Source organism: Antechinus flavipes, chromosome 3 (assembly GCF_016432865.1).
Source record: "Antechinus flavipes isolate AdamAnt ecotype Samford, QLD, Australia chromosome 3, AdamAnt_v2, whole genome shotgun sequence".
Classification (NCBI taxonomy): Eukaryota; Metazoa; Chordata; class Mammalia; order Dasyuromorphia; family Dasyuridae; genus Antechinus; species Antechinus flavipes.
The window spans coordinates 314,917,012-314,943,475 of record NC_067400.1 but is presented as its reverse complement, the minus strand read 5'-3'; the positions used below and the strand labels follow the sequence as shown (position 1 = coordinate 314,943,475).

Below are 26,464 nucleotides of genomic sequence, written 5' to 3'. Positions count from 1 at the left end.
AGAGTGAAATTGAAAGCTATTGTCATCATCATGCTCTCAGTAGGGATGCATAAGTGCAATTATTATAGGGACAGAGAGATGGTCTTTTTCCAAACAAATTTTTTTTTCCCTTAACTTGGATGAAGGCTTGGTTTCCTATGAGTGAAAAATAAAACCAGGAGAACAATTCATATCAATACTGTAACCAATAACAACATTGTAAAGACAAATTTGCAAGACTTAAGAATTTTTATCAATGCAATTACAAAACATGTTTCCAAAACACCAATAATGAAGAATTCTATTCACTGGCTGACAGAGGGGTGACACATTGAATATAATGAGACATATTTTTGAACATGACCAATGTGGGAATTTGTTTTGTTTGGTTATATGTATTTGTTATAAGGGTTTTATTTTTTCTTTATTCCTTTTCAATGAGAAGTAGGAGAGAAAGAAAAGGGAAACATCTTTGTTAATTGAAAAAAGTTCATTTAGAAATGCTAATCTCTTATGAGGTTCAAGATTTTGAACTATTATCAATCATCAGAGAGACAAAGTACTGTAGTAGAAAGATTATGAGATTTGGGATTTAAAAAATCTGAGCTTCAGAATATAAAAGGAGACTCTTTTTTTGACCTGACCAACATGGGAATTGGTTTTATTTAACTGTAATATTTGGAGGTTTCATTTTTCTTTTATTCTCAATATGGAGTGAGATGGGATAGAGAGAGGTTGATTTTTGTTGATTGAAAAAATATATATTTATATATTTTTCAAAAGACCTCAGTTTGAATCCCAGTTCTATTTCCTAGCAGTGTGACTCTGGGCAAGTCCCTTTACTTCTCGAAGCCTCTCTTTCCTCACCTGAAAAATGGAAATAATATACTTCACAGGAGTGCTTTATGAGGATAAAGTGTGATGTGAGTAAAGTACTCATATAAATGTAAGGCATAGTTCTTATTTTAACTCTTGGGGGTGACAACATCTCTATTCAAATGAAGGAATTTCTAATTTTGGAATTTTGTTCCCAATGGCAGACTGTTAGGGAAGGGATTTTTGGAAAGAGGGAGAGTTTCACAGTTTCCCTCAAAATCACACCATATACTCTATCTGTGCATATAATAACATACTTCCTTACTTCCAGGATCTGTGATTTTTGTGGATGTAGAGATTTTTTTTCATCAATATAGATTACCGCTTCTCTAAATTTTAGAACATCATTTTAAAGAATTACTATAGCTGTGGTCAACCCTACAAATGAATCTTTCTGACCTTCCTGGGCTGGTCCTAAAATGAGAGCTCCACAATCAGAGCCATACTCAAACTTTTCCAGCTTGCCGAGATTTGTCATAGCTTGCCTTTGGCTGGTATAGACTTGGAAAATGCTAAGTTGTCTCCATGCCCTGAGGAGACCTTGTAGCAGGATTTCAGTGGAGACTTATAATAATATAATATTGTTTGGTCCAGGCCCTTTCATTGATATAAGCAAGCTCCCAGTAAGTGAAATTCCTTCACCAGTATAGATTGATCATATAATTAGAGTCTGCACAATGAATGGCTAAGTATTTTGCCTAGGATTCTCATGCTATTATTTGTCATAGTTAGGATTTGAACACAGGTCTTTATCTATTATACTAAGGAAATCAATAATCAATAATGTGATCAATAAGTCAAAAAATGTTTTGTTGTTCAATCGTGTCCAACTCTTCATGACCTTTTTTGGGGTTTTTTTGGCAAAGACATTGCAATGGTTTGCTATTTCCTTTTCCAAATCATTTTACAGATGAGGAAACAGGGAGGCAAATGGGGTTATGAGACTTGCTCAAGGTCACACAGCCAATAAGTGTCTGAATCTAAACTTGAACTCAGCTCTTCCTGACTCCAAGCCTAGAGTCCTCTTCACTTTGCCACTTACCTGCCAAAAAGCTTTTTTAAGAGATATAAATATAATAAAGAGATAATTCCTCCTCAAAAAGTGCTTACATTCTAATGGGGAGACAATAAACAATGACACCACCATTCATTGTAAAATAAATCAAATAAAAACCCACTGCAGTTACAAAGCATTTTTATACACATTATTGTATATCCTTGACTAAAGAAAAAAGTAAGGGCAGTTAGATGTCGCAGTGAATAGAGCACTGGCTCTGGAATTAGGAGATTCTGAATTCAAAAGCAGCTTCAAACACTCAGTGACTGTGTGACACGGTCAAGTCATTTAATCCTTATTGCTCCAGAAAGAAGAAAAAAATAGAGTTGTGGCTGACACTTGAGAGATCAATCAATCAAGAAGCATTTATTAAATGCCTACTTTGTACTAGGCACTAGGAATACAAAGATAAGAATGATAATTCCTGCTCTCTAGGAGTTTATATACTATCAGAGAAAATAACATGTACACGTAAGTAAATACAAAATAAATACAATGTAATGGTTTTTGCTTAGAGAGTAGAGAAAAAAACCCTACATAGGAGGTTAAATGTTGAGTTACATATTGAGTTAAATATGGAAGGGAGTTGCATATTCTAAGGAGGGTGTTTCAAGGGTGGGACAGACTGTGCTAAGACATGGAGACAGGAGATAGAAGACTGTGTATGGGGAACAGCAAATAAGCCTGTTTTCCTGGAATTCCAGATATGTTTGACTAATCAGGAATGTACAGACTTGTATTTACCAAATGCTTGAATATCTTGTACCTCTGAACACTAAACTAGATTACAGATCACAAAGTATTAGAGACAGAGGAACTAAGTAAGGTAACTTCTAAGGAAAACTTCTAGTTCAGTTCCTTTGGTTTACAGATGGAAATTAAATATATACATATATATATATTATATATGTTTAATCTATAAGATAATATATAATATATAAAATAAAACTAGATTTAAAAATAGAGCTCCACCAATGTTCTTTTTAGTCATCCTTCAACCCCAATTTTCATTCAAAACAGATCAGATGCCTACTATGGATAAGGCACTGGGAGAAATGCTAATAAAAATACAAATATAAAATTTAGATTCTGTATTTGAGTAGGCTACAATATAGTAAGGGTAACAGCTATTCATACTAGTATGCTGAACTGTTCAGAATGAAGCAAACAGAACCAGGAAAACAATATACACAGAGTGCAACAATTTAAATAGAAATAGCAACCCAACCAAAACAAACTAAAAAACCTGAACCTAAACATTATAAAAAATAGCCAACTCTAATCCTGAAAAAGTTTAAAAAATACATCTTCCTCTCTTTTTGATAGAAGTGGGGCACTATAGAGATGAAACATAGCATATAATCTTAATACTTTATATATTAGTTTTATTGACTTGCTTTTTTGTTACAAAAGATGACTTGCTAGGGATCAGAGGAAAGAAATATATTTATAATTGAAAGTGAATTTTATAAGTATCCCTAAAAATTAAAAAAAAAAAGTATGCTGCTACTAGTGCCTATTCTTACTCCTCTGAGTATTTGCAACAGAATTAAACTAACTTATAGATTCTTCCCAGTGTCCACAGGCAATAATTATAAGGTTTCATTCTGTTACTGTCTATTCCTCCGAAATATTTTTAGATTCTTCACCTAAAGAACATTTCTTGTTTCTCATTTTTGACTTTAGGGTATAATCCTGCTCTATGGTGCCTACCTGGCGGGGCTGACAGACCATGTTAGCTCTCCACCAGTGAATCAATCCTTGACGATCATGGTTGGAGCCAATCTTGTCTTGCTAGTTGCTGGGCTCCTTTTCTTGGTCATTAGATTCTTCTATGATTGGCCCAATCTTGTCTTTGGACTCACAGCTGGAGGCATTTTTGTTTGTACAACAACAATCAACTGCTTCATCTTCATTCCACAAGTGAGTATGCATGAAGTTGATGAGTTTTTAAGAACTAATGGTGGTTATGCTCAATTGTTAGTCTTCCTTTTTTTTTGCCTCCTTCCAGGTTGAGCTATTTTCATAGTTGGAAACAAAGTGAATGAAAATCAGTCTGAATGCAAAACCAACCATTGAGTCAGAAAGATTAGATTCTAATCCCATCTCTGACATGTCCTGGTTCTGTGACCTTCAGTAGATCACCTCTCAGTGCCCCCAAGAATTTCTCTAAGATTATAATTTGTGAAAGAATTGTTGATCTGTTTTGCTGGAGGAAGTATACTCATTAGATCATCCCATATCAGTGAAATCAGAAATTTAGACCATGCCCATCCCCAAAAGAAGGGTAGCTAGTATTCAATGGTTCACTATTGGTCAGTTGACCTTAGAGGGCCACATATTTTTAAATTTTATTTATTTTCATTTTAATTTATTTACTTAAAAATTAAATACAAAATAGAAAAAGAAAAAATTAGTTTAAAATATGAAGTGATAAATTTCCATTTCAAGAAAGTCTATATAATTAACACTACGCATTGTGTTCAGAGTTGTACATCTTTGTTTCCTTGTAAGTTTTCTTTTGTTCTCTTCTGTGCATTTTTTACTTAATTTCTCTTCCCTTCTTTCCCTCTCCCAAGAAGACTGTGATTAAATGTGGATATCTTTATATATATACATACACATTTTTATATACACATACATATATATTCACATTTACATATACATATATATATACAAAGATATCTATAATCATACACATATACGCATATATATTTATAGACATTTATATAAGATTGTACTATATCTCCAAACCTCAGTTTCTTCATCTATAAAATGAAGAGATTGGATCAGATAATTCTAAGATCCCTTTCAGCTCTGAATTTCTAAGTCTATGATCACTGCTGGTGAGGAAGCAAGGCAAAGTGAATAGAAAGCTGACTTTGGAAACAGGAAAACCTATGTTTCAGACCAGCAGTGCCCCAGGCAACTAAATCTATACATTGTTGTTGCTCTATATCTGTGGAATTGCTACTGGAACTTGTCCACACTGATTAAGTCGCAAGTCCAGAACATGCAATACTAGCCACATCAGCAGAAATCAGGGGCATGAGGGAATGAGACATAAGCCATTTATGTTTCAGTAAAAAAAAAAAAAAAAAAAAAAAAAGCAAAGTCAAGAAAGACCTAAACTGTAGAGCATGAAGCTCTATTGGAAGAGTAAGATTAGTGTGTTGCAGACTGAGATTTTTTCCATGGTCCTTATAAGATTAGCATCATTGAAAAAGAATACAATTTTTTTCAAAATAATAAACCAAGTTTCAATTTGTAGCTTGCTTATTTCCAGAGCATAGAAATTCTCACTAAAAATTTCACAACTCCTAGATATATGTATTCCCCAAAGGCTTAACAAGGGGTATAGAATATTTGATAACTATATTGATTTATTGAAATTAATGGGTATCTTAATTTTATTTCTTATGTATATATGTGTAGAAAGTCCTATGATTTATTTCCTTTCATATTGAATAGGAAGTACCATAAGGTTTATTGAAAAAGAAGAAGTACCCCAGGCTGGGCTTGGAGGATCTCTAAAATCTCTTTTGGCTCTAACTCAGTGAAAGCTATTTTTCCTTGTATTAGCCAGTAATTAGGTAATTACTAGTAACTAGGTATTAGTTAAGAATTAAAGTGTTATTAAGAAGACCCTGATAAGGTCAAATTGTAGAATTGTAGGAATATTTGCATTTCAAAAGGGAAGTGTATCAGAAAGAGGATCGGTAGATTGTTCATGGAAAACCTCTTTCATTTTCTTAGTACTTAACTAGATCCACTCTGCTACTGAGGGCCCAAGACAGGATTTAATTAGATACTCTGGTCATCCCTGCCCCCTTTTTAAGGAAAAGAATAACTAAGACTTGAGGAAACTGAGACCCAGAGAAGTTAAATACTTTCCTCACATCACACAAGTAATGTCATCAAACCTGCATAATCAGAACTGGGAATTAAATCTTTTCATTCTTAAAACAATCAAACATTTATGTGCCAACCATTATGTAAGGTGATGAGGATGGGGATACAATGACAAAAATTAAAAATAGTCCCTGTCCTCAAAAAGCTCATATTTTATCGAAAGTCTTGTGCTTATCTAAAATATAGTATGGGGATATATTCAGATGAACATACATATTCATGAGTCATAGGCTAATTTCCAATTTTATATTGAAGATCTATAAAGTCAAAAGGTCTTGATTTCTTGAGGTATAAAGGAACAAGAGCTATTGTTGGGAGTGAGAATTGAGAAAACTAGAGATTTTAGTTTTTCTTCTGTGTTTTACCCTCTGGCCATCTCCTTCTTTCTTCTTTCCATCATTCTTCCTAGATTTTTTTTTTAATATTTCTCTTTTTATATCCTCTAACCATTATACTACATATTTTAGTTTTTGTTTTATATCTTCCATAAAGTTTTCTGCTTCTCCTCAATATTTAAAGGTTATGAATTGTACATTCCAGATTTATCTTAAAACACTAAAGTTTTTTCATTGTTTGACTTTTGCTTATATGTGACTCATAATGGGCACCATGCTGACTTTGATTGAATAGTCTTCTCTTGTGGATAATGAATTATGGCTACTGAGGAGGAGGTAGATGTCACCAAGTGTGAGCTTTGAAATAATTGTTCCACAAAATTTCCTAGACAGGAAGACGATAGATGGGATCAGAGAAACGATCTGTTGTTATTGTTGTTGTTATTTGTTGTTGTTGTTTTGTTTTGTTATCCTACCTGGAATTGTGTGGTAGAGTGGAAAAAATACTGATTCTGGTTCCCAAGGACTAGGGTTCGATTCTTGCTGCTAATGCTTACCTTGCAGAATAACCACCTTACTCCCCAGTTTGCTCATCTGCAAAATGAGGGGGTTGGATTAGATGGCCTCTGAGGCTTTTTCTAGCTCTCAAGCTATGAGCTTGTCACAGAAGGTGGGTGTGATTGAGTAATACTGGAAGAATCTGTTAGTAAAAGGCCATGAGTTTTGAGAACTGATCCAGAGAACCTTTAGTAAAACCAGAAGAATCGGATAAAACCAGATGATACTGCTGAAAAGACACACATGCCAAAAAAAAAAAAAAAAAGCATTTTATAATTGAATGGCTTCTGGCAAGTTTTTAAGGAGTGTAAAGATAGCTATTGTCAATCACCAAGGTAATCGCTACCAAGTCAGTCTTTGTTTCAGGGAGCCCCCTAAGGTCCCTGTTTTAGTACCTGGGGCTAATGCACCAGCATGACATACTAGCAGATATGTCTGTCATCTTAGGCCAATTTGGGAGGTAAGAGCAGGCCAAATGAGGCTGCCCTTGGGTGGCCAGAATAGTAGTCCTTCACCTGAAGTCTGTGAACTTTTAAAACATATTTATATAACTGTATTTCAATATAATTGATTTCCTTCACACTCCTATAGATTTTACTTGATATTTAAAAACATTACTCTGAAAAGGTTTCACCAGAATATCAAAGGGAACCAGAACACAAATGAAGCTAAGAATCCTTTAACTTATCTTTTCATACCATGCCTTTGTATCCCTGTACCTCAGTCTTCTAGGTAAGTTCTAAGAACATTCAAGGACAAGGGGTCATGGGCAGGCCAAGGTGACTGAAAAAAAAAAAGTGGCTCCTCAGTGTCCATGGACTCACTTGACATTTCCTTCGGTGGGCATCCACCAGGTGGCAACAGTGCCTCTCAAGTTCCAGCCTAGGTATGTGACTTAATGCAGATCTCCCTATGCAGTACCAACCTGGTCTCTGCCTTTTATAATTCCTACCTCCCAATAAAGTTCAGCTCAAAATGCCACCTTTTCTTATGCCTCTAACTGCCAATATCTGTCTCCTACCAAAAAAAATTGTATTTACCATATATATTTACCCACTTATATGTGTGCCTTTTGTTTTTCTTTATAGAACATCAGCTCCTTAAAGACAGAACCAGATTCATTTTACTTGATATTCCAGTATCTAGCAAAATGTTGAGCTTTTAAAAATGCTTAATAAATGCTTGCCGATTTATTGATAACACTATTTGGACCCTCCATTTCTTCAGATTATTGCTCCAGTTTTGCTTTTCTGGGGATATTTTTCTAGTGCAGTCAAACAACATAAAGACAAATGGCTGATGTTTGTTGACTTCTGTGAATTAGCCAATCAGTCGACAGACAATTATTAGGCACCCGCTACATGCTAGATAATGTACTAAGGAATATAAAGAAAGGTAAAAATATAATGCCTGAGCCTTGCCTAAATTCATCAAGCAAAGAATGTTTTCAGAAAGACTAAGCACACTATTGTTGCTTAATAAAATGTGAATTAAAGAGGGGGACTGTATATAAATAGGAATCATTTCACAGTGGAAATATTCTGCTATTTAGAATACTTTCAATTCCGAAGCAACTCTATGCATTGTTAATGGCATAATATATCAATTCTGATTTGGTGGGTGACTAATGAGAGGGATCATCAGTTTAAAGTAAAAAGGAACTTCAGTGCTCATCTAATCCAATCCCCTCATTTTACAAATGAAGAAATTGATCCCCAGGGATGATAAATGACTCATCCAACATCATAAGATAAGGCTTTTTGTCCTTTGCCTTCTCTCCCTAAGGACTGGTATCTTCTGTCTTTTTAGTGAGAAACAAGCATAACAGATGTTCTTCGCATATATCCTTCCTTTAATAATTCAAAGGATCTATGATATCATTGGTATGGGTAATCCATCCACTGACCCAGATTGCAACCCCTTCATGCTTTAGTACACAGGAGTTGTCAGTTGTTGTCACCTAGTAACCAACCATTTTTAGTGATGAGCCTCTCCAAATTTAGCTGCCCTGGTCCTAGGATAGCAGACACATATCTCATTGCCAAATTCTTACTTGAAACTCTTCCAGCTTGGTAGGAACTGCTAGAGTTTGTATTCTGCTAACATACTCTTCAAGAACTCCAGGTCATTTCCATACCATAAAGAGTGACTGAATTAGGACTACCTATCCTTGGGCTTTAAAAAAAAAATTGATATCTTTGTTTTGGTAGAACATACATCTGGAATGATACAAAGGTTTGCACAGCCCCTTCACAAATTATTTCATTATAATATTTTGTATTTCCAGTAGTTTATGTAACTCCAAAAGAATTCACAAAGATGACATTAAAATTTTTGAAGAATTCCATATTAAAAAAAAAAAAAACTAGATGTTTTCAAGTCTTAGCCTTTCAGTGAATACAAAGGGAAGAAAATACTTTTGGACTTATACCTAGTTATAGTGATTTAGTTGCCAGGAGGAAAAGACATATTGGCTTTTGCTTTAAACTAATATGTCCTCTGGTTGTCCTAGTGAAAATAAACAGAATAACGTGGGCTTGTGAGCCATGGTTTTGAATGGATGCTGACACACCAAATGCCTCAAAACTAGAATGGTTTTCTGGAAGCCCATGTGCTGTTTCTTTTATTGTATTTGTGTTTGTATAAGAGAGAAAATGTGTGTGCATGTTCATATACACACACATGCACTACTTTCTGAGTGTGTAATTTAATAAATAGTCTGTGCGGTTTTTTTTTTTTTTTGGTTGTTTTTTTTTTTTTTTTAACCCGACAGCTGAAGCAGTGGAAGCCATTTGATGAAGAAAACCAAACAGTTGGCCATATGGCAAAATACTTCAGCAGCCCCAGCAAAAGCTTCCATATCCCGTATAGTGAGGAACAGATTTACCATCTAATAGGGGAGAAGAACTCCATGAAAAAACTCCTAACTGAGGTAAGCTACATCCACTGGGCAGCTCAGTCAGAGCAATAGGCAACACTTTTCTCTCTGATTTACCAATGGCTATACCAGTGGCTTAATTAGCCTCATCTTTTCCTTGATTTCCATAAGAAATTAACACCAAAGATACAGTAATGGCAAGATTAACCTTTTGTTCCCTGGCTATCATGTCACTGACATCACTCATAATGCTAGCCTTGGATCCAGGTGGGATCTAAGAAGGGTGGAAAAAACTAAACAGGGTCTTCTGCTGTCATGTTAGAGCAGAATGAGGGAGGAGGCCAACCAACCCACAAGCATCTTTTCCCTTTTGGCCAGACATTGGCAATGCTCCAATCAAGCCTGGATATCTATTTAAGAGTCCAAGTGTTACTTTTCCCAGGCTGTGTCAGCATTACATAACACAGTGAGGTCAGCATCAGGTATATTAGAAAGGAGCAGGGACTGGTATTAGGGGGCTCACTGTGACTTTTTACACTAGCTGAATTAAACACAAAAGTTTGGGGTTTTTTTTAATTAATTTTTTATTACAATATTTGTATTTCCAATAGATAGTATAAACAAACACATTTTTTGAGTCTGTGCTATTTGTAATAGGAGGCTTTGGCTTTTCCAATAGCAGTTTGATTAGATATTTTTTGTTTCATTTTTGTTTTTCAATAGTTAAATTCATAAAATAATATAATCATTGGAGGATTCTCCTTCTCTTCTCCTAAAAACTTCTCCCCATTTCAGTATGCTTACTTGCCTGCCTCGGTGTCTACTTGGAAGCTTTTGGGGTAGGAATAGAGACAGCTTCCAGCTATTTATGACTCCTCATTGAGGGGCTTACAATAGGACATGACAAAGAATTCTGTAATTAGCTGCTGAGTCAGAGAAACTGATGATTCGGTAGACATACTAAAGGGATTATCCTGCCCCTTGGCCTTTTTCCTTTCTGACTGTGTCCTCATCTCTGACTCTCCAAGAGTTACTACAAAACGTGGGTTCCTCCTTGCCTCATCTTATGCGGACCCTATCACCATTCCCCACGTGGGACCAGGGACTCAGTAAGGCAAGCTATCAGGGGCTCCTAGCTGCTTTTGCCTCTTCTGTATTTGCTCTTCCCTAATCTTAGGCAAATGAGTATCCCAGTACGGACTAGTCCATGAATACAGCTTTCTGGATTTGAAAGGTACTAGGTTTCAACTCAGCAGGAATAATCATAGGTAAGGGGAAACTGGCCCCTCCCAAGTTTCCATGTAATATGTAGGAATGGAAAATAAGCATATTCCCTGGGAAGAGAGAAATACAGAGCGATATTATACTAATATGTTACTATTGTTGTTGTATTATTAAAGCCATGACTAACTTTTGTGAATTTTCTTGTCAGAAACCCTAGAGTGGTTTGCTATTTCCTTCTCCAGTTCATTTGACAACTGAGTAAACTGAGGCAGACGGGGTTAAGTGACTTGCTTAGGATCACATAGCTAGTGTTTAAGGCCAGATTTCAACTCAGGAAGATCCCAACTCCAGGCAGTATTTCCTGGGCTACCTCGATGCTCTAATATCATGGAATCATAGATTTAGATCTGGAAGGAACTTTGGAGGCTATCTAAGTCTTTCTAATATCACTCTTAATGCCAGTCTGGTCCAGGCAGCAGCCACAAATAGAAACGGAAATAAACATGGTCCTTTGTTTTCATGTTAGGACACTATAGTGAGCATCAGTTTTCCTTTCTGAGAGCTTGACATAGTTATGACTTAGAAAATATAGATTTCAAACCTAAGAGAGAGGGAAGACAAAGAAATACTCCATAGAATTCTTTCCCTCTTCTCCCATGTTGTTCTGTGCTCAAATCAGCACTGTTTCTGTCAGAAAGATCTGCTCTTTTCCAGCTCTTCAGCATTCAGGATTTTATTCCAAAACCAGATGTCTTTCAGCCTGGCAAAGACAAAAAGATGGTCTTTAATACTAAGTGAGGAGGCTTCAAATAGGATCTTTAAACAGAAGAAGGAGAAGGAAGAGAAGATATGAGATGTGAAGGCACATAAAAGGGGGGGAAATAGCTAGATGTTTTTCATTCTTAGTCAGCAAATGTAACAGACAGCAGAATAGATCTAGTCTTTAACCTCTGTGGTAATTGTGACATCCTCTTTGTGTGTGTGTGTGTGTGTGTGTGTGTGTGTGTGTGTTTCAGTCGTGGTATATCATCTTTCTCACAAGGTGAATGAATCTTTTCTGCCCAAAGAGATGTCATTAGTTTAGGTGGGGGGAGGGGAACCACAGATAAGTACAAAGGAGGCTGCCGTAAGCCTTTTGTCTGCTGTGAGGTTTGCCCGCCTCGGTGGGGTGTGCCTCCCAACCACAGCCTGGGCCTTGGGGACTTGCCAGAACCCTGGGAGACAAGCCATGGGCTCAGATTAGGGGAATCAGCAGTCTTTTCCAGGGGGTATCCTTTAGTCCCAGGCTAATTCTTGGGCCTGTAGTGGATTTCAACATTCCTGATTTATAAACCCATTGGATAAAAATAATTGCCTCTCTCTCTCTTTCTCTCTCTCTCTCTCTCTTTCCCCCCACCCGTCTGTGTCTTTCTATCTTTCTCTGTCTGTCACTCTCTGTCTCTGTATGTCTCTGTCTCTATCACCCTCTGTATCTCTGTGTCTCTGTCTGTCTGTCTCTGTCTCTCTGTCCCTCTCACAATGTCTCTCTCTCTCTCTCTCTCTCTCTCTCTCTCTCTCTCTCTCTCTCTCTCTCTCTCTCTCTCTCTCTCTCTCTCTCTCTCTATTTCTCCCTTTCCTCCCCTCCCCCTCTTCCTCTCCTCTCTCTATCCTCAATGAATATTCACACTAGCTTTACTGTTTCCTGATTCATGTAATCTAGGGCAAGGTTGATCTTGAATGCTTTGCGGGCTTCAGCCCTTTCCAGTGCAGCTGGGTGATCTTAAGCAAGTCACGTAAATTCTGAGTCCTAGTTTTTTAATCTACAAAAAAGAGGTAATAAATAGCTTCAGTGCTATTGGGCATGTTGACAGACACAAATGAAGCAACATTTCGGCAATTTGAAGGCATTTATAGGATTGTAGATTGAGGACTTCAATTCTAATCTCTTCACTTTAAAAATAGAGAAAGCAAGGGACCAAGAGATTACGTGATTTGCTGGACCACACTGCTAGGAAGTGTGTGAGGCCATATTTGAACTAAGAAAAATGAATCTTCCTCAATGCGGGCCCAGTGCTTTATTCAGTCACCTAATTACCCTCCCTTTCACATGATTGTGTTATTATTGTTGCTGTCATATCTTTTTCCCATTCCTAGCTTTCCCGGTCCACCTTGGCTCCACTACCCCAGCACAGGGCTAGATGCATAGAAGAAATTGGGGGTTCTTGGGTTTGCTCCCTGAATTTGTATATTTCCTGATGGTGAGAATGCTCCTGAGGCAGGAGTTACTCTTGCAGTAACCAGTAGAGGAAGCTCATTCATTCCTTGATTTTTCTTTATTTTTTTGCTTTCTGGCACTGCCTAAACAGAAGGGGATTTCCTTTTTTCCTGGTTGACTTTACATTATGAGACAGGCCTGTGGAGATTTTCCTTCCAATTATAGGGATGTGCAGAAAGCAGAGATGAATAAGGCTCAGCCAAAGACAGCTGCCTAAAGTAGGTCAGATTTTGGTCTCAAAACAGCAGCGCCTGACCTTATGCCTTTAATTAGTATATAGTCATGGTGATAGCACAGCCCCATTTTCTTTACTTAGTGACAGAAATCTATTGTTTAGTTTGACATTATTAAATCAGCCATCAATCACCTTGGGGTTCTTGGGTTAAGGGAAGATCATTTTTACCCTTCTCCATGTTTATCCTATTGTCCTGTATTCCTAGAGGTTTGAGAGGGGGGTAGGAGGAAAATGTTTAAAAGGAACCAACCACTATTCATTAGCTATTCATTAGCCTTGTAAGCTGACTGTCAACCCCAGACTTTCTTTCTGACATAGCTGAAATTTCCTCTTGAAAGCCGTGTTATTAAATTAATTATGTGCATTGTTAATTATATGATTATATTATGTATAAAAATTATATTATATATTACATATATAATTAAATTAAATTTAGCATCATAAATTTAGACGTTATAGGGTCCTTAGAGACCATTGAGTCCAATTCCCTGATTTTATAAGAAAGGAAATTGAAGCATGATGAGATTGGGTAGTAATAGTTAGCATATGTAGGAGCAACTAGATGGCACACAGTACTAAGTCTGGAGTTAAGAAGACTCATCTTCCTGAATTCAAATCTGGTGTCACCATTCCTAGTACCAACCTGGGCAAGTCATTAACCCTGTTTACCTCAGTTTCCTCAGCTGTCATATGAGCCAGAGAAGGAAATGGAAAACCACTCAGCTGTCTTTGCCAGAAAACCCCAAATGGAGTCATGAAGAGCTGGACACAACTGAATAAAAGAAGCAAGCTTTTGAACTTTATGATTTACAAATGGCTTTACAAATGTTATCTAGTTTGAACCCAGTATTACAAATGAAAAAAACAGGCTGAGAAAGTTTCAGTGAGTTGGTCCATAGCTAAAAAAATATCTCGGGGCAGCTAGGTGGCGCAGTGGATAGAGCATTAGTCCTGAAGTCAGGAAGTTCAAATCTGACCTCAGATACTTAAAACTGTCTGGCTGTGTGACTCTGGGAAAGTCACTTAACCTCAATTGCCTCAGCAACAACAACAACAACAACAACATCTAAGATAGAATTTGAACTCTGCCAAGACTAGTAGTGTCCTAATCCCCTAGGCCATGCTGCCTTGTCTCCAGTGTCTGTTTTCCATTGGTTCTCTTTTGCTATAGCTTTTACTTAGAGATTCAAGTAGAAAAAAGACTGACACTATATAGAACAGTTGCCTTGAGTTAAATGCATCCCATTACTCACCCACAATGCCCTTAACTGAGCTTGAGTCATCCTCACTCACCTGACAACACCCAAGATTTTATTGTCTGGGGAGTGAAAGGAGGAAATGTGGGCCTTCTGTAGGTAGGCACTCCTTCAGTCTGATACACTACCAGCTCACTAGTGAACCTGGACCTTTCCTGTATTGTTTCCTTTTGATAAGAAAACCGAATAAACAGAGCAGGATTATCCAGATCCCTAACAGTCAAGACAGGAAGAAAAATTAAAAAAAAATCTGCCTTCATGCTTATAAATGAAAAGCACTGTTTTGGAAGATGAGGGAAGAGCAGATTAGAAGTCTTCTTCAGTAGAGTTGGAGTGTCCTCTTACAATGAGAAGCTCAGCCAGATATGCTTCAGCTAGAAACAGGAATCTCTCCCCCACCCGCACCATCCTCATCCCACTACCTTCCTTCTCCCATACTATGGCCAAAGTTGGCTACTGTTTGACTGTTCTAACCTGTCACTAATGCCTTAAAAAACCTCATTTCTCTAAACTCTATTCATGCATACTGGGCATGGGCCAAAGGCAAGTTCTCCTCATAGTTTATCCTTTCATATCCAGGCTATTCGCAAAGCGGAACCTTAGAAATCATCTAACTCAAAGAAAGAGGTGCAGAGAAACTGAATGACTTCTCAGGGTCTCAGAGGTGATAAGAAGCAGAACCAGGATTTGAATGTCCAGTTCTTCTCTTTTTAAAAAATAGGGGATTGACAAGCTACAGCTGGCAGCCAAATCCCACTGGCTGACTGTTTTTGTTTAGTCCATTATAAGAGTGGCTTGTATATTTTAAAATATTATACAATTTTACTTTAAAATGTAAAAAAAAAAATTCTTAGTCCAAACCTTACAAAAAAGGTCCACTGGCCATAATTGAATGACCCCTGGGATCCTTGGCACATGGTACTAGTGTTTGTGCCATATATAAATATAAATATGAAAATAAATTGCCAGACCCAAAGCCCAGTGTTCATGATCATAATAGTGCCTTCAGGAATAGGAAAGATCAGTCTTCTTCTTCCTATTGATCTATAAAACCTTTTCAGCTATTCCTGTATCTTTTTAAAAAGTTTTCTTCCTTCCTTCCTTTCTTCTTTCCTTCTTTATTTCATTTCCCTTCCTTCCTTCCATCCTTCTTTTTTTCCTTTTCTCCTTCCTTCTCTCCTTCCTTCCCTCCTTTCTTCCCCCCCCCCCCCTTCTTTCTTTCTTCCTTTCTTTCAGCCATCAGTGGTAAGTAACTTGTCCAGAGTCACACAGCTAGGAAATGTCTGAGGTTGAATTTGAATCTCAGATCCTTCTGATTCTAGGGTGCTCTATTTAATGAGCAGTTATTAAGTACCTTTTACACGGTAGGCACTAGAAGAAACAAAGACAAAAGTGAAATAATCCTTGCCTTTGAGGAGCTTTCAATCTAGAGAAGCAGGCAACACATCTGTATAATGCTGTGTACAAAACATAATTGCCGAGAGCACTCCAGGGACCAATATTTTTATCCTTTTGTGATGTGCTTTGTTTCACACAACTTACAATTAAACAGCCTCAGCAGCTAGGTAGTAGAAGATAGCCCCAGTCTTGAGTTAGAAAGACCAGAGATCAATTTCTGATTTTCACTAGGACAGTTCACTTTTCACTCACTTTTCACTTGGACATTTACTAGCTATGTGACCCTGGGAAAGATATTTGATATTGTTCAACTTTAATTTTTTAATCAATAAGAGTACTGATTTCACAGGATTCTTGTGAGGATCCAGTCAAATCACATTTTGTAAACCTTAGGTATATAAAAATTAAAAATTATTGTTCAGTGACCATCTCCAAGAAACTCCTTGGCTAGTAGCTGATGTTCCCAACCCCAACCTTGTTCCTCATTTACTAGGTCACTAGGATTTTGCTTTTCTTTTTCTTTTCAATGGAATGGGGGAGGGAAAAAACCTTATTTCTACTAATTAAAAAAAAAATTTTAAGAGGTGAAAAAATTTGCACAAAAAACATTCTAAAGTGAATTAGTGGCAGGAGCTGAATTAGAACCTATGTTTTTTGATATCATCACAGAGATCTAGCCAGGCTCAGCCTGTCCTCCAAGAGTATGCACTCCTTCCCCTTGCTCAAGTTATATCTATTTGGATCAGAGGTTATGAAAGCACCATCCCAGCTCAGGTTTCCTTCTTTCCACACATATCATCTCTCTTGTATTTCTAGACTGTTCAAAGGGACAGACCTTTTGCTCCTCCCTTCCTCTATTTCCATAAGGATGTTCCTCAAATTCTTAATTCTGAGAAAGTGTGACTCACCCAGCCTGCCCTGGCAGGCATTACAGAAATTGCCTGGTAATAGGAGGGTTACACCAATCTTCTCTAGATCCTGCCCATCCCCATCTGGTATTTGATACATTGGAATAAATGTAGGTAACCTAGAAGAGTAGATCAAAGAATGTTGTTTGAAAAACACCTTAAAGATCATAGGATTAAGAGCTAGATTCTCTTATTTATTAGGAACATTTAGTCATTAAAAAGATTCATTTCATAAGGGGAGAAACTGAGACTCAGAAAAGGGAAATAGAAAATTGATTCTTACCTGGCATAGGAAAAAAAAAAGAGTCATATTGCTTTTAGCCAGAATAAAAATCATTTTAAAATTTTAAGGATCTGATTTTAAGTAATTTCATAAAAAGATTATTCACATAACCAAAAACCTCTATAAAGAGTTTTCATTTAAGATAGTTAAAACTCAAAAGTAACAAGAATAGGTTTCTTTTAAAGTATAAATATTTTAGTAGATGAGACCATAAATTCATATAACCTTTTAAAAATTCAATTTAATAAGCATTTATTAAGTACTTACAATGTTATAGGTACCATACTCATAGTTATTAGATATAGAGAGAGACAAAAATGAAGCTATCCCAGTCCTCAAATAGCCATGCCAGTAATTCACAGGATGAACTTCTTTGTGTGCATCATTTTCCTCCTTTTTATTTATCATGAGAGAAGAGGGGAATAATATAAACTAAGATAAATACATACAAAGTAATTTCTGGGGGAGAGAGACTTAAAACTAAAGGAATCAAGAAAGGCTTGTTGTAGGATGTGGCTTTTGAACCTTGAAGGGATTCTAAGAGGTAAAGGTGAAAAAAGAATACATTCTGAATATGGAGGAAAGAGATAGAATAGTGATTATACCAATGTTTCCAGAGTTTCAATGTTGTACCTCTTGACCAGGAAGCATTCTATTTTTTTTTTTTTTTGAACATGGTCAATGTGGGAATTTGTTTTACATGTATATTTGTTACAAGGGTTTTATTTTTCCAGTTGTGGAGGGATAAGGTGGTGAAAAGGAGAGAAAATTGATTTTTGTTCATTGGGGAAAAAAATTAAAAAATTTAAAAAGAAATGGAAGATCCTAAGTGGGGCCCATTAAGTGGGACAATTTTGCCAGAATGAAGAAAATCTATAGTTTAGCTAAAAATAAGCTATGAACTGTTCTATGGGGAATTATTTTTTGCAGTTCCCAGGAGTTTCCCTATAGATTAACTTAGAAAGACTTAAAAAATATCTATATGACCTGACCTGGTGGAACTTAGTGCTCAGTTTAAAAAAAAAAAATCTACTCTGGAGTCAGTATACAACGAGAGAGAGACAGAGACAAAGACAGAGAGAGAAAGAGGGAGACATACAGAGAGACAGAGAGACAAAGAGGCAGAGAATGAGACAGAGACACAGAAACACATAGAGATAGAGACAGAGAGACAAACAGTGAAATAGGGAAAGAGAAACAGAAAAAGAGATAAGGAGAGTGACAGAGACAGAGAGACAGAGAGAGAGTCAAAGAGTGATAAAGAGAGAAAAAAATACTTTCCCACTTTACTAATGTTTTGACTTTGGTTTTTACAGAAAAATGCTGTGATTGAAAGCCTCCAGGAGCAAGTGAACAATGCCAAGGAGAAACTGATGAGACTAATGTCAGGCGACTGCACCAATGATCACCCTAGTCAAACTGCCACTCCTGTTCTTGTTCAGGGAAAGACTAGCCCTAGTGAAGCCTCTATCCATGGAGGTGTAGCAGCTGAAGGGCTTTTCAACAGTCCCTCAGATTCTGGTGGGGAGCCCTGCCTTGTCTTCCCAAACACACGATGCAGTCCAACCCTTTTTACTAGTTTACAGAGCCTTAAGGATTATGTGAAAGACCAAGACTCTTTCCCACAACACCAGGAACAGATTTCGGACTCAGAAGACATATCTAATCATTTACACTTAGAAAATACCCAGAAGCAGCAGGCTTCCCAGAGTGGCATTCTGAAAGCAGAAGATCAGGGGTTGACATCCCCAAGTCAGAATCTTATACCAGATCCCAAAGCCAGTATTCCTCAGAGACAAAATCAATTAAAAAATTCAGAAATAGAGCAGCCATCAAAGATTAATTATGTAAGCAGTGAGATGCTTCAAGAGGTCTTACAAGAACTGAGCTTGGGCAAAGTAACTTACCCCTCTTGTTCTCTCAGTAGTCCCCAGTGCTTTAGTCCCAGGGTGCACCAAGAAGATAGTGTTGCCCCCAGTTTCCAAAAGAGGTCTTTCTCTAATGACATGGGCATTAGCCCATATATGGTGAGAAGGAGACGGGCAGCTCAGCGAGCCTCCATGCATTTCCCAGGACCTTCACAAACGTGGTGCCTGATGAACAAGACAGTTTCCAAGACACAGAGCGGGCTAACGGTTCAGAGGGAGAACACGTTCAACCAGGAACTCCAGGTTGGGAATCCTGAAGGACAAAAGTCCTTTTCGTGGAAATCTTCCCTGCTTGCTCCAGCCCATGGTAGCCAGAATCCTCAGGCTGAGAACTGGCAGAGCCAATGTGAAGATCATAGAACCAGAGTAAGAGTAAGAGATGGATTTCCAAACCAGTCTTCCTGCTCTAGTCATATAGAAAATCAAGTTGCCCCTATGCATTCCAGTAACCCACCAAATCTCCTCCGGCTAGAGCGACTGCAGTTGAGCGGTACGGGCTGGCCAGCCCTGCCTTCCCTGTGTGATTATGGGGATTCCGAGTCCAGCAGCTCTGACGAACCATTCTGTCGCTGCCATCGGCCTTATTGTGACATTTGTTTCCAGAGTTCCAGCGACTCTGGTGACAGCAGCACCTCTGAGAATGATCCTGAACCAGCACAGGACACAGCCCACTGGGCCAAACTGTATGCCAGGTCCCACCCCATTGTGAACTTCAGAGAGGACTTGAAACCCACATTGGTATAAAAGCAGTGGAATCAGTCTATTTAGAAGGGTATGATGATGCCCTCAAAAGTCTGCAGAAGAAACTTTTGACGCTATGGGAATGGATCTAAGTTCATTCAGCAAGTAACTGTTCTGTTCATGACCAACACACTGTGTGATCTTGGTCATGTCATTTTTTCTCTTTGTGATTCAGTCTCTCCACATATAAATTAGAATGCTGTTACCTGCCTTGTCACTACCTCATAGGGATTCCATGACAGTCCCCAATGGGATGTCTGCAAACCATTAAGCTGCTGATAGACATATTTTAGTTCTGCCTAATAAAGAAAAACTTCTTAACAAATAAAAGTTATACTAGGGAAGAATGTAAAGCCAGGAGGCAGGGGCAAAAAGTTCCTCATTCCAAGAGCTTAGTAAACAGAAGTTGAATCTCCACTTGTTGGAGATGCTGTATATATAAAAAAAAGTTTTCTTCTGAGATATGTATCAGATCCCATGAGATCCCTTCCTGTTCTGGGACTCTATAAGGTGCTTTGAGATCTTTGGGTAAAAGATATGTATGAGTACAGAGTTTGTGTTGAAACTATATTGGTTGCACTGAATTCTTTGATGCTTAATGAATAATTATTGAATGAATGGATAAATGGATGCATAAAAATCTATGGAGTCAATTCAGTGCCTATGGCATTGAAGTTAATACTTTGATCAGAATGGATTCTGTTTTGAGAATAAGTATACAGGCTCAAGCAATCTTTTCTATCCCAATCATTACCCTCTCTGAAAAAGGCATTGATTTTAGTGCAGGGCTAATAGAAATCATGTTGGTGCTACTGAAGATGGTATTGGCTGTCACTCATATTCTTGCCTCTCTGGCTAGAATAAATTTAGGCTTGTGCCCTTAGCATACTGTAGGAATATGGGAGGTGGGATGCCGATTATCCTGAAGAAGAAAAGACATGGAAATTATAATCATTGTCTTCAAGTATTTGAATGGCTATCATTGCAAGAAGGATTAGACTTGTTCCACCTGGTCTCAGAAGGAGGAACTAGGAACAATGGATGGGAAATGAAGAGACCGACTTAGATTCAGTGGAAGAAAAAAATGTACTGATAATTAGGGTTGTCCCCAAAATCAAATGGGCTGCCTTGGGAGGTGACAGGTTCTTCTCCATTCTTGAAAGTCTTTCACTGGAGGCTGTTTTACCACTTGTTTGGTATGTCAGAGAAGGCACTCCTGTTCTGGCTTAGACCAGATAGATTCCAATTCTAACTCTTTGAAATTATAAATAAGGTAAAATTTGCCTTTGGTTTCTTTCTATCCTTTCAGCTGTTTTCCTTATTACTCCATGTAGTAACTTCATAATATCCTCTGGTTTCCCCACCCCTTCATTGAAATACATGCTAAATAAATTTAAACAACACCTTTCTTATTCAATCCAACTCCACTCTGTATTCATTTCTTTGGGACTCCTGATTTCCCAAAGTCAGTATTACTTATGATAGACATGGATATTCTCTCTTTTAGAGTGAACTGGGTATTTTATGCATGGCATGAAAGATATTCTAGGCAGGGAAGCTTTATACCACCTAAGGGAGTTTTTCCTCCAGCTATATATAAGGCCAGTTCCTGAATATTTCCTATCCTGTGGAAGAGGTAACAGGAAGGAAAAGAGAAAGGGGGAAAGGAGTGGCAAGAAGAGGAAAAGAAAGGAATGTGTATGAGAGAGAATCTTTGCATATCTCCTCATCCACTGCAAGAGGAAAGGGAAGGGGGAAAAAAGCTTTGATTCAGAGAGAAGAAAAGAAAATCTGAGTAGCTTGGGCTGGGGCTAAGAGGTGGGGTGGGGGAAAGATGGGAAAATCATAGTAGAACATTTTTCTTCTCCTGTATACTAGGGTAGCAAAGAATGTGACTATCTCCTTATAGGGTGGGGTAAGGGGGAAAATCCCTTTATTGGATCAAAGGATCATGGAATTAGTTATGAGATACCTTAGAGACTTATCTAATTTCACCCTCTCATTTTACAGAGCAACTATTTCTATAGATGGAGTTTTTAACTTGGATTTAGGAAGAGTTTAAATCTTGCCTCAGATACTTACCAACTGGACAAGTCATTTTATCTTTCCTTATCTATAAAATAAGAATAATAACAACCCCTATGTTGCAGAGTTGTGAGGCTCAGAGATTAAAAAGCTGATCTCAAACCATAAAGTATTATATAAACGCTAGCTATCATTACTACTAAATGGGGAGTGTATTGTTACTGGATGGGGAAACTGAAGTCTGAATTGGTTAAATGGCTTGTTCAGGATAATATAGTTTGTATTTGTGGTAAGAGTTGAACCATGATCTTCCTAATTCCAAACCCAACACTCCATTCACAGTATCAGTCTTTGTTTTCTGATTCCTTGCCTTCACCTGGGTGTATGTAACCACATTATGGGAAGCTAGCTAAGCCACAGGGAGAGATTCTACTTGCTAGTTTCCCTGATCTAATAGTTTTATTTGCAGACCTAGTTGGTCAATGAATGTGTATGTTTCTATACATGTGTATGCATGTGTATGCATTTGAGTGTAAATATGTAAAAAGGGGTTTCTGCCATTTTGGCTCTGTGCAGTGTGGGAATGTGATTTTTGACAACTAGTAGAGGATATATGAAGAACATCATGACACTGTGTAAAAAGCACGGGATTCTATTAGAGCCAGAGGACCTGAGTTCAGATCTCAGCTCTGCTACCTACTACTACCTGGATTCAGGTTCCTCTTTTGTAAAATAACAGTGGGGCAAATTAAATGGTCTATGAGTCCCTACTTACTCCAAGATCTTATATTTAGACTCTCATTTTCTTCCTAAAAATTCTTGAAGACTAATGTTTTGAATCAATGATCCAAGGACAACTTTCCTGAGCTATCATGTCACTGTTATTTATTTTTCTTTAAACCATTAACTGACTTTATAAGTTATTATGTGTGGGTTTGTAGTTCCTAACCATTTTGTTCTTATATTGTTTGAGCTGTAGTTTAATAAAAAGAGAAACCATTTTCCAAGACTGGTTTCATTTCAAATCCTAACCTCAGGTCAAGGAGACATTGAGATGCCACAAGAAGTGGTCAGGGTTATTCACTCTGGGCTTTCCCAATCCCTAATCTACCCAATGTTAACATGCCTATTTTTTTTGCTCAATAGTCTCCCTGAGAGGCCCCTAAGTCCCTCAGGCATTATAACCCAGAATGATTTCCATTGAAATCCTTCTTATTCTTCATGGTCCATTGTGGGGTCATGACCTTCTCCATGAAATATTTCCCATTCTTGCTGACCAAAAGTGATTCCTCTCTCCACAAATTCCTCCTCCCTTCTTACTGAATTTTTCCTATATACTAGTCCCACTCTAACTGATTTTATAGCCCCAGGTGAATATGCCTTTAGTTCCTACTGATCTATAAACCCCTTGAATACAGAACTGGATAGTTTTTTTTTTTTTTTAATCTTTGCATCTCATCTAGTGTCTATCATGATACTTTCCACATATCAAGCAGTTGATAAATATTTGTTGGACTAATCCAAATTGAGAATCTGATCTCACAACCTTACGTATTTATGAAATACTTACTATATGTAAATCACTATGCTAGGTAGTAAGAAGTGGGGTACAAATATTATAAAATTATAGGAACATAGTTGTAGAGCTAGACATTAGTCTAACCCTTTCATTTTTACTGATGAAGAAATTGAGGACCAGAGAAATTAACTAATTTGTCTAACATAAAACTAAGTCATAGATTCTGCTCTCAATTCTTTGAGACAATTTAGAGTTGGGGAGAGGAAGTGACACATACTCAAATAAATATAAGGCAAAATAGATCATAAGAGACTGCCTTGGGGGTCACTGTATCTGGGCACTAGAATTTAGTGCTCAGCATATTATTCAAGAAAGATTTTTATTAGAATATCCATCAAATATCTTTTCTTCTAAGTAATCGGATTAAAAAAACTATTAAACATTACAATTCACCTCTCCTTTAAGACTATCTCTCCCAGTTGGTTGTTGACTCCCTACCCATTGCCACTTACTTACTTAACAATTTACCACCATTCTGTGAGAAAGCTCTTGATCATTTCTCATCTGCTGCCTATTAGTGCCAGTCTTAAAGGAATGATTTCATGGTAGATCCTATGTATCTGGTTGTTTAAGGCTTCTATAGTAATTAGGAAACCCAGTGGCACAGCCCAAGTTTCAACTTAGTGAAATATATAAGAGAGGTACAGAACACGGCAAATTATGACTTTTAATTTTCCAGGATTAGTCATTCTTGGGCAAGTCATGAAACCAAACATGATTCCGACCTCAACCATCTTGGTCCATTTGAATGGAGAATCCCATTGCAAGCTGTGAAGCATAACTTGATATTGATATTACTTCCTGCTCCTTGATGCTGGAAATCTGTGTCTTCTAATCTCCAAACACTCAAATTCAGCCTAAGCAAACCAATCACTCTGTGCTTGGCTATGCAGTAGGCACTGTCCAAGTTCCTGGGGAGGCAAAGAAAAGAAAAAAATGGCCCTTCCGCTTCAAGGAGCTTACAGTCTAATGAAGAGAAATAACATGTATATGTATATATGCACATGTATGCATATAGAGGAAAGAAAGAGGGGAAGATAAGAAAGGGAGACAAAAGAGAAAAGAAGAAAAGGGGACAAAGAGAGGAGAAGATGGATGGAGGATGGAAAAGGAGATAGAAGAGTGAGAAAGGGTTGAAGGGGATTAGAGAAAGAGAGGAAGAGGGAGAGCAAGAGAAAGGGAAAGAAAAGAAGGGGAAAAAAGAAGAAAACAGGGAGGAGTGAAAGGAGAGGGAAAGGGAGAGAGATAAAATGTGAGTGTATATATATAAGTGTGTGTGTATATATATATATATTTGTATGTATGTATACAAAATAGTTTACAGGGTAGTGTAGTACGTTGAATTTTGCCTCAGACTCTTAGTAGCCATGTGTCACTTAAATTCTCTGGGTCTCAGTTTCCTCATCTACAAAATGAGATGGTTGAGTTCAATGATTTCAATGGATAAATCTATAATCTTATGACAGTTTATTATTAGGGTCAGAGATAAAGCAGAAATGCCCATGGCATATTGTGTAATACGCTATTTTAAGTTTTGACAGACTCTCCAAATGTAGGCCAGTATTTCCCAACCCTCTTCAGTCTTTGAAACACCTTTAGATGTCTTAATAGTTTCAGGCACGTCACAGACTCTAGGGAGGGGCAGTTGGATCTATCATCACAGAGTTGCTTCTTCGGAATGGCCCAGTGAGTCTTTCAGAAAGGACCAATGAGACTGCTAATAAAAGCAATCATTCTCTTCCACAGGGAACCCCTGTGGCACAGTGGAAAGAGCACAGGATTTGGAGACATTACTTGCGTTTGACTCCTCACTTTGATACTTACTACAAACTTCTCTGAATTTTATATTCTTATTTGTAAAAAGGAATAATTTGGGACCAGATGATCTCTAAGGCCCCCTCAAGTTCTAACTTTTGATCTTCTGATCCATACAAGTTCAGTGAGAGACAGTGTGGTATAATGGTAAGTAGGCAGCACTTTAGGTCATAAGCTCTGGGTTCCAGTCTCATAACCTTGTAAACTTAAAAACTATGTGAACTTGGACAAGTCTCTAAGCCTTATCTTCCTTACCTGGAAATGGGGACAGTCGTAATACATTGCTTATTTTACAGGGTTACTGTAAAAAAAAACACTGTATACATGTGAGCTTATTAAGTACTACTATAGAGGGAAAGTGAGAAATGGGTGTTACTGACTACACAAACCTCCACTGCCACCATCACCACCACTACCAATGCTATAAACTAGTACTCTCAAGCCAAAAGGTCGGAAAAATAACTAATTACTTATTGTCAAGAGACATCATGAAATACAGCCTTGGGTTCATGTTGCACTTCAAACACTGACTGTGTGGTCATAGGCTAGTCATATGAGCCTAAATTTCTGCATCTATAAAATGGAGATAAAAATAGCTTTATCATTTACCTCATTTACCTGTGTGGCAAGACTCACACAGTTGGATATAACGATCAGGTTTTGTTTCTGCTTTTTTAAAGAGAAACCTCAGGGAAGCTAGGTGGTGCAATGGATAGAGCACCAGCCCTGTAGTCAGGACTCCCTGAGTTCAAATCTGACCTCAGATACTTAACACCATATTTGGAATCAGAAAAATCTTGAGTTCAAATCTTGTCTCAGACACTAATTAACTAATTACCCTGGGCAAAGTGACTTGTTCTTTCTATCCCCTATTTCTCTGCAAAATGGAGATAAGAGCATTTACCTTACAGGGTTGTTGTAACCTTTGGTATCAAAAAAAAAAAAAAAAAAAGAGAGAGAGAGAAAATATATGTAAAGGACTGCAAATCTTAAAGTGCTGTATCGATTTTACCTATTATCATCATTATTATTTCTTATGAGAATAATAGTACCTATGAGAGTCACATGAGATCATTTTGCAAACCTTAAAACCCTATGTAAATTATTTCTATTACCTATTACATGTCATTTGTTGCTATTTACAAAATAATGGAGAAGTTTAGAAAGATACCCAAGTGTCTAAGACTTCTTGTTAACTATCTTAGGGTTTGAGACCCATTTAG

General features: G+C 37.5%; 1 protein-coding gene across 2 annotated transcripts in view; it reads left to right on the top strand.

The window, feature by feature from the left end:
- GPR156 (G protein-coupled receptor 156) overlaps nt 1-21,239 on the top strand; it is an 81,944-nt gene extending 60,705 nt beyond the window's left edge. For both annotated transcript variants that reach the window (XM_051985359.1, XM_051985358.1), the window contains exons 7-9: nt 3,599-3,835; nt 9,491-9,649; nt 18,470-21,239. In XM_051985359.1, the coding sequence (XP_051841319.1) occupies nt 3,599-3,835; nt 9,491-9,649; nt 18,470-19,825 (1,752 nt within the window). In that variant the 3' untranslated portion in view covers nt 19,826-21,239. The remainder of the gene's footprint in view (nt 1-3,598; nt 3,836-9,490; nt 9,650-18,469) is intronic.
- The last annotated feature ends 5,225 nt before the right edge of the window (nt 21,240-26,464 follow it).